The sequence below is a fragment of the Penaeus japonicus genome, unplaced genomic scaffold, assembly GCF_977035675.1.
Source record: "Penaeus japonicus unplaced genomic scaffold, GWHDUDI00000001_assembly GWHDUDI00000023, whole genome shotgun sequence".
NCBI classification, from domain to species: Eukaryota; Metazoa; Arthropoda; class Malacostraca; order Decapoda; family Penaeidae; genus Penaeus; species Penaeus japonicus.
The window spans coordinates 39,134,479-39,144,478 of record NW_028234425.1 but is presented as its reverse complement, the minus strand read 5'-3'; the positions used below and the strand labels follow the sequence as shown (position 1 = coordinate 39,144,478).

Here is a 10,000-nt window from a genome sequence, read left to right as displayed (position 1 = left end):
CATGATTACATATAGGGTAGATAGGCCCACTTACTGAGCATTGGTTGGTCGTACGACTTCTCCAAATATTCGGTTGCTTAGACGGTTCATTCGCTTGGCATAATAGCTTGAATTTGCAGTCAGTCTAGCATAATTATATAAGCCAGAAGCAACTGGTAGCTTTGAAGCCATATTTTTTGTAGTCTGACTTCCTTTCTGAAAAGAGTAAAAAGACATAAGATTTAAAATGTACACGAGTGATTCATCCATTGAATCATTCAAGCCCGCGCTAAATGCCACCTTTTCTGAACACTGCATAAACAGAAGCAGGCAAGAGCTATGTAAGAGAGGAACTGAAACAACAGACTGGTTGCTTCCATTCTGCAAGTCCAAATGATAAAAAAAACATGAACACTATGGAATAAAATGGGATTTACGGGCTTTTTTACAAGCAGGTGATACATGAAGTAGATATAAAAATAACATAACATAGGCTAAATTTGTAAACAAACAAAGCAGAATTTATCCTTAATGGATGAAATATGGATATTATTATAATTTGGAATGACCGTTCCCCAGACAAAATATGGCACAAGTTATTCTGTCATTTTTTTTTTTTTTTTTTTTTTGAATTGTTTATTGAAGGTTTTTGAGTCTGATTTATTCTTCCATCATGCATGTACACATTACACTTATTCAGGACTGTGTAATATGCACAGTAAAAGACCTCTAAAGATTGTTTACCTATTAAGTGTTCCATACTTTTTGGCCTCAACAGACCAAAGTATATACAAATATTTAAGACTTAAATCTTTCAGAGCATAAGAGGCTTGAACATAGCAATTGCCCAAGTCACATCTAATTCAACTGCACTTCACATGAAAATATTATTCATAAAGAGACAGCGAATCATTTGTGTAGAATACGACCACAGAGAGCAATAGCAATTCCTCCGAGCTTCTTGCTCCAGAAAAGACCAATGATCATTCACCACTAATATTTAGCAAGATGGAGATTCAGCTGATTCTCCACCTAATGCTAGACAGCGGGGGAGGTCTACAAGTTCCATCTCGTATTGGGGAAGTCTACAAGTTCCATCTCGTGTTGGGGAAGTCTACAAGTTCCCTCCCGTGTTGGGGAAGTCTACAAGTTCTGTCTCGTGTTGGGGAAGTCTACAAGTTCCATCTCGCGTTGGGGAGGTCTACAAGTTCCATCTCGTGTTGGGGAAGTCTACAAGTTCCATCTCGCGTTGGGGAGGTCTACAAGTTCCATCTTGTGTTGGGGAAGTCTACAAGTTCCGTCTCGTGTTGGGGAAGTCTACAAGTTCCGTCTCGTGTTGGGGAAGTCTACAAGTTCCGTCTCGTGTTGGGGAAGTCTACAAGTTCTGTCTCGTGTTGGGGAAGTCTACAAGTTCTGTCTCGTGTTGGGGAAGTCTACAAGTTCTGTCTCGTGTTGGGGAAGTCTACAAGTTCCGTCTCGTGTTGGGGAAGTCTACAAGTTCCGTCTCGTGTTGGGGAAGTCTACAAGTTCCATCTCATGTTGGGGAAGTCTACAAGTTCCGTCTTGTGTTGGGGAAGTCTGCAAGTTCCGTCTCGTGTTGGGGAAGTCTACAAGTTCCATCTCATGTTGGGGAAGTCGACAAGTTCCGTCTTGTGTTGGGGAAGTCTACAAGTTCCATCTCGTGCTGGGGAAGTCTACAAGTTCTGTCTTGTGTTGGGGAAGTCTACAAGTTCCATCTCGCCAGGATAAATAGGAGGAAGGTTCGTTGGCCTTTGCTTGAGCAGCGCGCGGAGGCCACGGCAACGGTCTTCTACTCACGAGCATGAATTTGGGGATTTTGATAAGCCGTTATGAATTCATCTTATATTTGTGGAGTCTATGCCTTTTATATGACTGAGTGTCTTATTTATATTTCCCTTAGAATCATTACGTAAAGTCTCTCTTTGCCCGGTTCCACTCTGGCCAAATACCGGGCTGTAATTATTCAATCTTTCCTCCTCCTTTGCCCTATTCTCTTTAGCCCGTATCTTCATTAACCTAGTAAAAGGTCATAACTACTAAGTATTTAGTCTGAGCGGAGACTCTGGTCATCCTTCATGTAAATAGAAAAATGTGATTCCGACGACACTCACCTGGTACACACATGAAGGAGCGTGTGTGTAAATGTTGCGTACACACTGCACTGAAAATAGATGCTTTAATACTTTGCCTTTGAAAATTGGATCCTTTCATCGTATTTATAGTTTTGGTCATTTGTATTAAAAGGTACGAACTGTTATATCTACATCCTCTTTCAGAGAGAAAAATACTCAACCATATACCTAGCAGTCATATTGACTTTAATAAAAAAAAAAACATTCAACGCACTACTAAATAAAAGATACATTGATTCATAGATCAATATTACCTGAAGATATGATACACAATCGCACAAATATAAGCATAGAATCGAAAACCAATTACACACAGGATCCCTCAGAATACATGTGTTGTTATGGTAAGACTTGACACGTGAAGGCGAGTGTCGGCGCAAATTTCGTCTGAAATCCGGTAAAAAAGAGAAAGGAGGGAGAACCAGACAGATTTAAGAAGAAGGAGGATAACTCAGGGCATTGTAGGAGACGAAATCAAGGTCTAAATCCGAGTAGGAGGAGAAGACACGACGTCAAAACGCTTGGAAACTCGGACGATGGAAGGTTAGCACCTGAGGTATGGTTTCAATCTCGTTTGTATTGCATGCAAGATGAGATTGGCTGACTGCTGATGAATTCTCCCGCCCGTTTACTTAAGCCAGCAACAGATACTTGCTTTGAAATGTGGCTGATCTTACTGGAGCAGTGTGTTTATTTGGTAGACGAGCGGTAAATGTAAATTCAGCAGGTGGTGCAACAGATACAGTTGCACACTATGGGGACTAAGACATGACGCAGGAGCTTTAACCTGACGACAGGCGTCATGACATACATGACATTCAGGGATTTTGGATCACAGTGTTATTTTATTGTACTCTGAGTAATGAGTGAGTGATGATTACAGTTGCAGTCATAATTTCTATAATTGCCAAATGAGGGCACCACTTTCTCCTAGCTATGGCACATAGCAAGTTGCCAACCTCTTGCTCTAAAACATCGCCAATGAAGGATGTGCAGGCAGAAGAGGAGCCTCTGTGTCAGTAGGGATGCCTTTTATTCTGGCACTCAGTCATAAGCACAGGTTTCCTTCCTCTTTTCTAACTCTTCATGCTTTGTTCATTGTGGATGGTCATATGTTTCATATTCGTTCATGACAGTACACGAATACTATAAAACAAGGTTGCTTTTTGTCTTCCCATAAAACAGCAATACTTCTATCACACTGAGTCTAAAGAAAATAATGAGATGATATAGACTCTATACTATAATTTTAGGCAACTGTGGCATTAATATAGCCCATGATATGATGCATATAAGTCTCTCGATACAATAAAACATAAATTAAAACACAAAAATAGCTCTAATTTTACAGTGAGTGAATGAAAGAGAGTGGGAAAAGTCAAGGTATTGTTGCATGAAGTTCCATTGTGCTGGAGACTAGGCAAGCAAATCTAGTCCGCACTGGGTTAACAATAACCAGTAGGTAAATATTCAGTAGAGTGCCGTGCTGCTAAATACCACGATATTGGAATCGATGGATTCCTCCTATCCTCTACTGTTCAGATATAATGAGTATGACTCACAATTCAACCCCTATAACCTGTAATCTTGGTCCCGATAAGAGGAGACGGCATGAAGGAGACTGGGGAAATTGTGAGGTTAACCAATAAAAAAAGATAGGTAATTACAGGTAAATATGTCACTTAAACACTGTAATACCACCTGCATGACAACTGCAATACCCTGCGATCCCCCCTGGGGTGGCCTGCCGTACCGCGTCTTGTGTGCACGGTGATCTGCAGTTGCCTGCAACATGTTAATTACACAGAGCTTGGGATAGTTTTCTCACATGACATCTTGATCCAACGACCTACCTAACCTTACCTAGGCTTCCATCTGCCCTAGCCAAGGGGGAGACTTCGAATTGAGGTTCATACTCAATAAATCTGAAAAGTAGGGGGTGAGAGGAATCCATCATTACCAATATGGTTGTATTTAAAGGCGTGGCATTATTTTGAATACCCACCAGCTGAAGCAAAACTTAAATCAGTAGGCCAAGCACAAGCAAGGAAAGTCCATGTTACTTATTGTTTGGGGGTTCACAAAGTCCTATTATTCAAGGCTGTTTAAGCTGCCTGTTTTTGTAGAATGGCAAGTAAAAGTAAAGTTGAATAACTCTATTTTGTCAAGATGTAACCAAACATTTCCGTATATGAAAAAGGTTTATGACTGAGCCCATTGAATTGGGATTTCATATGGGCTCACAGTTGTGTCAATATAGACTAAGTCAGGTAGAACACAAACAAAGAGTACATCGCTAATTAGCACATATAAGAATATTATACATAACTAATATAGATATTACGTATATTTGATATAAAGTATAAACCTCCAATACAAATAAACAATCAACATATGATATGCGCTCAAGTAAATTATTCCTAGATAAGGAACCAATCCAAGCTCTGCCTAGCCGGAACATACGTGATGGATGTTTGCTGGCTTCAACACCAGAGGGCCAGAGGTGCAGAGGGGTCCTGGAGAGGATTGACCCAAGCACTCCTGACATACGCCAATTAAGTAGCAATAGCAGAGAATCCAGCCAACTTATATATATATATATATATAGCGCAAAAGTAACTATTTTCTTTTCAGTTTCTCCTCAGTTTTGTGTGCTTTTTCAGGCATGAAGTACTAAAGTGAAACAAATTGGCATTTTATTGAGACCAAAATGAATAGACAAGTGTAATTTTACCATTATGATTATCACTGTGAAGTTAGGTTGTTTGCCAAAACCTTCTCCAGAATGGTACTTCATATGAAAAGGAAATATAATCAACAGAAAGTGGTGGGGCTTTGGTTGGCTTGCTGGCTTGTAGAATAAAGGGATATACAAATGACTAGATATTGAAGGCATCAACAAGAAATGTGCAAGTTTATACAAATGTGCATTTTATAATACAGACAATGCTTCATTACCTGTCTCCAGACATGCTACATATTAAACGGTTTCCTTGCACTTTGAAACCTCATGCAGCCCGTGAATTATTGATTGGAAGAAAAATCATCAGAAATAATCATTACATATGAGATCAACAACCCTTTGATTTCACAGATTCATTTGAATGGAAATGGACTGGAATATTAGCAGTCATGACCAGAAATGAAGTATTTTATTTTGTTCTATAAGTGAGATGATGCAATTGCATCATACACTGAAATATTCTCTTTGGTTTCTTAAAGGTAAAGGTTTATGGATAATTACAATAAAGCAAAGCAGTATTTACTAAAAATGAAATGAAATGAAAATAGGAAAGGTGAGAAAAGGGTGAAAATGAATTAGGAAGAGAGAGTTTTATATATATATATATATATATATATATATATATATATATTTAAATATATAAACAGCCTTTATCTCATTATTACTTTTACTCCAAGTGACCACTGTAAATAGTTTAGTGGAACTAATCAAAACTGTAAGAAATAGTGAATAACATACAATTGGCAAGATACAAGGCAGGAATAGCTCAAACAAACAATACAGGAGCAAGTGTTCACTGAGGCAGGTATGGCAAGGCCTGAATTGGTCAATCTGATGTTACCACTCTGCTCAGTGTCTACCTAAGAATAGACAGAAAAACTCTTGGCAATTTCTTGTTTTTCTATGTACATTTTACCATTTTTTATTAAAGAAAAAGATTAGAAGGCCCCCATATCCTGCATCTGGCCAGCACAGCTATTGTGAGAGTAAGTTTTCTAACCCAAACACTCTACTCGCCATTCCTCATGTATTCTTAGCCATTTGGAAATTCTACTGGTATTGATGACTATTTCTCTTGGTAAACAAATATGAGAAATATATGGCCTTAAGAGTACCATTAGTAAGTCTCAAGAAATCTGCTTATTAAGAGAATGATTTGATCAGAAATCAGCTTCTTATTTTTGAAAGTAAGATGACGTTGAATGCAGATGCTGCGGTGATGTTTCAAAGGCTTTGCCTCAGAGGGTTGCAGTGGTAAGGAAATGAGGTCTATAGTTTTCCAGATTGTAGTTGTTGTAGAGTTTCATGATCATCTTGAATCATTTAATCCTCTTGACCTAATTATGTTTTAAAAAGGGAAAATATTACAATACCAAGAAATGCTGTCATTTACTTATTTGTGAATACCTACCTTTCTTGATTTAACCTCTGAAAAAAAAAAAAGAACTAAAAGGTAAGCCTTCTCAAATTTCACTGAACTGGGAAGATTTGAGTGGCAAAGATTGGCTTGGCATACTTAGAATTCAGATATTTTAAATGCATTGTCATATTTTATGAAGCATTTCCATGATTTTTCCTGTTGTTAATCGCTGATGTGACAGGAAAATCTACTACTCTTAACCCGTTGCGGACAGGTGTCATGACATACATGACGCAGGAGCTTTGGCCTGACGATGGGTGTCGTGACAAACATGACATTTGTAGCCATAATTACTATAATTGCCTTAATATTAAGCAAAATGGATTTCACCTAACATCCAAAACCTAGATGACGCCATTTTCTTCTAGCACCAGCAGGAGAGAGAGCCTTGAATGGCACCCATCCACGGTCTTAGGCAAACACTCTTTATAGTGCGATGGCACACAGCTAGGTGCCCACCTCTTGCTCTAAAGTACAGGAGATGAAGGATGTGCAGGCAGAACAAGAAGAGCAAGGGGACTCATACCTTGCCCAGTGTCCACAATGTGCCCCCTGTGCCAGTAGGGATGCCTTGTACTGTGGCTATCACAGTCATAAGCACAGGTTTCCTTCCTCTTTTCTACCTCTTTATGTTATCTTCATTATGGATGGTTATATGTTTCATATTTGTTCATGACAGTACACAAATACAAAAAAATAAAGTAGTTTTTTGTCCTCAATTAAACAGCAATACTTCTATTGCACTGAGTAAGAAAATATTGAGCTGACATGGACTCTATACTACAATTTTAGTCAACTGCAGCATTGATAGAGCCTGTGATATGACACATAAGTCTATAAATATAATAAAGCACTCAAAAATTAAAACAAAAATAGCTCTAATTTTACAATGAGTGACTGAAAGAGAGTAGGAAAAGCCTCGCTCTGAAATGGAACCCATCCTGGAGACTGGGCAAGTAAATCCATCCCCCGTCCACAATGGGTTAAGAACTGTGACCTAATATGTATTTGTTTTAATGTTTAGTGATCACACTTTACTGTTTTGCAGGCATTGCTTTGAATTGACCTGTTCAAATGTTGTACAATAGTTCAGTCAATAGTCCTGATGTCAACCAAATCATAAGGGAGACCCAGATTGCACGGTATTTTTTATTTATTATTATTTATTTTATTTTTTTATTACATATTTCATCACTGGTTGAGGTTCAGGAACTGGTAATATCAAATTGCTGACTGTCTTTTCAGGAGTCCCAGCATACAGAGTCTAGACGAAGATGAAGAACCTACGCTTGAACGACCACACCTCCCAAGTTTTGCATAATACTTCCGAGGGATTGTTGTGTGTCCACCCGATCACATCGGGAGTCTACCGTATCGACAAAGATGGCTTGGAAATCATAAAAAGGGTGAGCTTGATTGATTGCTTTACATACATGCTGAAGTGGATATAAGTTGTAGCTTATTATTATTATTGTTATAAGTATTATTATCTTTATTATTTTTATAATTTACAGGGTAGTGAAGAAGATTCCCCACCGTTGAAATGGAGTGACCACGATGTACAAACGTCCAAAATCATTCAAGCTGATTTTGTGACTGCGATCAATGCTCTGTGCATTGTAACAGCTGAAGGGGATGTTATTACAATAAACACTGAAAACCAAGAGGTAAAATGTCTTTTACTCTAGATTTTGAGATAGTTGGGAACAAGTAGTGAACTAAATGTGGTTTTAATTGTATGGTCATTCTCTAATGGACATTTTTATTAATCATTCTTGTGTAACTGTTGTCATAAACAAATCTTTAACCTTTTTGAAGTATAGTAAATAAATTTTACTTTACCAAAAGATCATGCAATGTATTTGTGTAAAAAGTATCTATATCTTTCTTTCTTTCTTAAAAGTTTGTAAAGCACCCATCCAATTCACAGGTTGAAGTAGTTGGCTCGGTTGCGGCAGGATTAGACGCTGCGTGTTGGAGCCCTGACCAAGAGCTGCTTGTCTTAGTCACCAGAGAATCCAGTGTTGTTATTATGACAACAGAGTTCGATCCTGTTACTGAATTTCCGCTCAATCATGAAGATTTTGGAGAGAGCGAGTTTATCAACGTTGGGTGGGGGAAGAAGGAGACTCAGTTTCACGGCAAGGAAGGAAAAGCAGCAGCGAAGAGTGTGAAGAGCAATCTCAAGCCAGTGACGGAATGGGACGATCTCAGACCTCGTATTAGTTGGCGAGGCGATGGCCAAATGTTTGCGGTCAGTTACGTAACCAGCGAAAACCGTCGCCGCAGGATAAGAGTGATAAACAATGAAGGTGTTCTGCAGTATACGAGTGAAGAAACTGCTGGCCTCGAACAAGCACTGTCTTGGAAGCCATCTGGTAGCTTAATAGTTTCGTCACAGAGGTGCCCAAACAAACATGATATTGTATGCTTTGAAAAGAATGGCCTCAGACACGGAGAGTTTTCTCTGCCATTCAAACCATCAGAAATGCTCGTAAAGGAAGTTCTGTGGAACCAGGATTCCTCTGTGTTGTTAGTCTGGCTAGAGAATCTTGAAAACAAGCAAATGACTTCCAGCATTATCCAGCTTTGGACAACAGGGAACTACCACTGGTATTTGAAACAAGAACTAAAGTTTAACGAGATTATTTGTAATGTCTGTTGGGATAATGAGGCTCCTCTCGTACTATACCTATTAACTGCCACTCATTATCACAGCTACAGCTGGTCTTTTCACACTGATATATCTCATGGCTTAGGTATTTCAGACCTAGCCCAAGTTGGGGTGATTGATGGAACCAAGTTGAAAATGACCCCATTCAGACAGTCCATCATACCGCCCCCTATGTCTGCATATATGATCACTTTCCAGGAGTGCATCCAGGCTGTTATGTTTGCCCCGTCAGTTGTCAGGAAATGTGAGGCTTCACCTGACAACTCCCTGTGTATTGAGGATTCTGGTTTTCTTGAGGCATTTGACCCTCCAGGTTGTAATAGCAACAACCTGTGTGTTGTCCATGGATCAGGCACCCTCACATTTCTGACACAGGCTCATGCCAGTGAAAACCTGGATGATCAAGGGTGTGGAGTACAGGTTACTGGAGCAGGAGGCAATGGGTTTACTGTCAAAGTAAAAGTTCACAGAGTATTTGCTCAACATCAGATAGAATGGGAATCTGAACCTAAACCCAAAGGGTCCACTTTGCTGTATAATTGGTTATGGGTATCCAAAAATACTATTGTAGCATTTTATAAAGAAGAGAGTTGTTATATGGCTGTAATCGATCTACAGTCATTAGGGTCAGAAGCGGGCAGAACAGTTGTGAAGTCTGTTTTCCCTATAGAAGACGCAGTTCTGAGTGTTGCCTCTGCTCCAGATGGCTCCATTGTAATCTTACAGTTGGCTTCAGGAGCTCTTGTAAAGGTAGATCTTGGGCAACAGAAAATGGAACCTTATGAAGTGGATGGATGTGAAGTACAGTTCCCAACTGTGTGTCAGAAATTATCAGTATGCCCGCTCGATGAAGGAATGGAAATGACTGTTTTGGGTTTGACTCGTAGAAGTCGTCTCTATTGGGGAGACAAGCAACTCTTTCCCAATTGCACCTCCTTCCACATTCTTAATAGCCATTTGCTTGTAACTACTTCTAATCATTTGCTTCTTACAGTCCCCTTGATGCAAAAAGCTTTTGAGAAAGTGCTAGA

General features: G+C 39.3%; 2 protein-coding genes across 2 annotated transcripts in view; one reads left to right on the top strand and one right to left on the bottom strand.

The window, feature by feature from the left end:
* The window catches only part of mRpS33 (mitochondrial ribosomal protein S33), a 4,738-nt gene extending 2,275 nt beyond the window's left edge, over positions 1-2,463 (bottom strand). The window contains exons 1-2 of the mRNA XM_043023964.2: positions 2,112-2,463; positions 35-195 (exon numbers count right to left, since the gene is read on the bottom strand). Of these exons, the coding sequence (XP_042879898.1) occupies positions 35-171 (137 nt within the window). The 5' untranslated portion in view covers positions 172-195; positions 2,112-2,463. The remainder of the gene's footprint in view (positions 1-34; positions 196-2,111) is intronic.
* An 83-nt stretch (positions 2,464-2,546) lies between these two features.
* Positions 2,547-10,000, top strand: part of Elp1 (elongator complex protein 1) — a 15,491-nt gene continuing 8,037 nt past the window's right edge. The window contains exons 1-4 of the mRNA XM_086550524.1: positions 2,547-2,688; positions 7,541-7,701; positions 7,810-7,962; positions 8,226-10,000. The exon at positions 8,226-10,000 is cut by the window's right edge and continues 331 nt beyond it. Coding sequence (XP_086406650.1) covers positions 7,570-7,701; positions 7,810-7,962; positions 8,226-10,000 — 2,060 coding nt within the window. The 5' untranslated portion in view covers positions 2,547-2,688; positions 7,541-7,569. The remainder of the gene's footprint in view (positions 2,689-7,540; positions 7,702-7,809; positions 7,963-8,225) is intronic.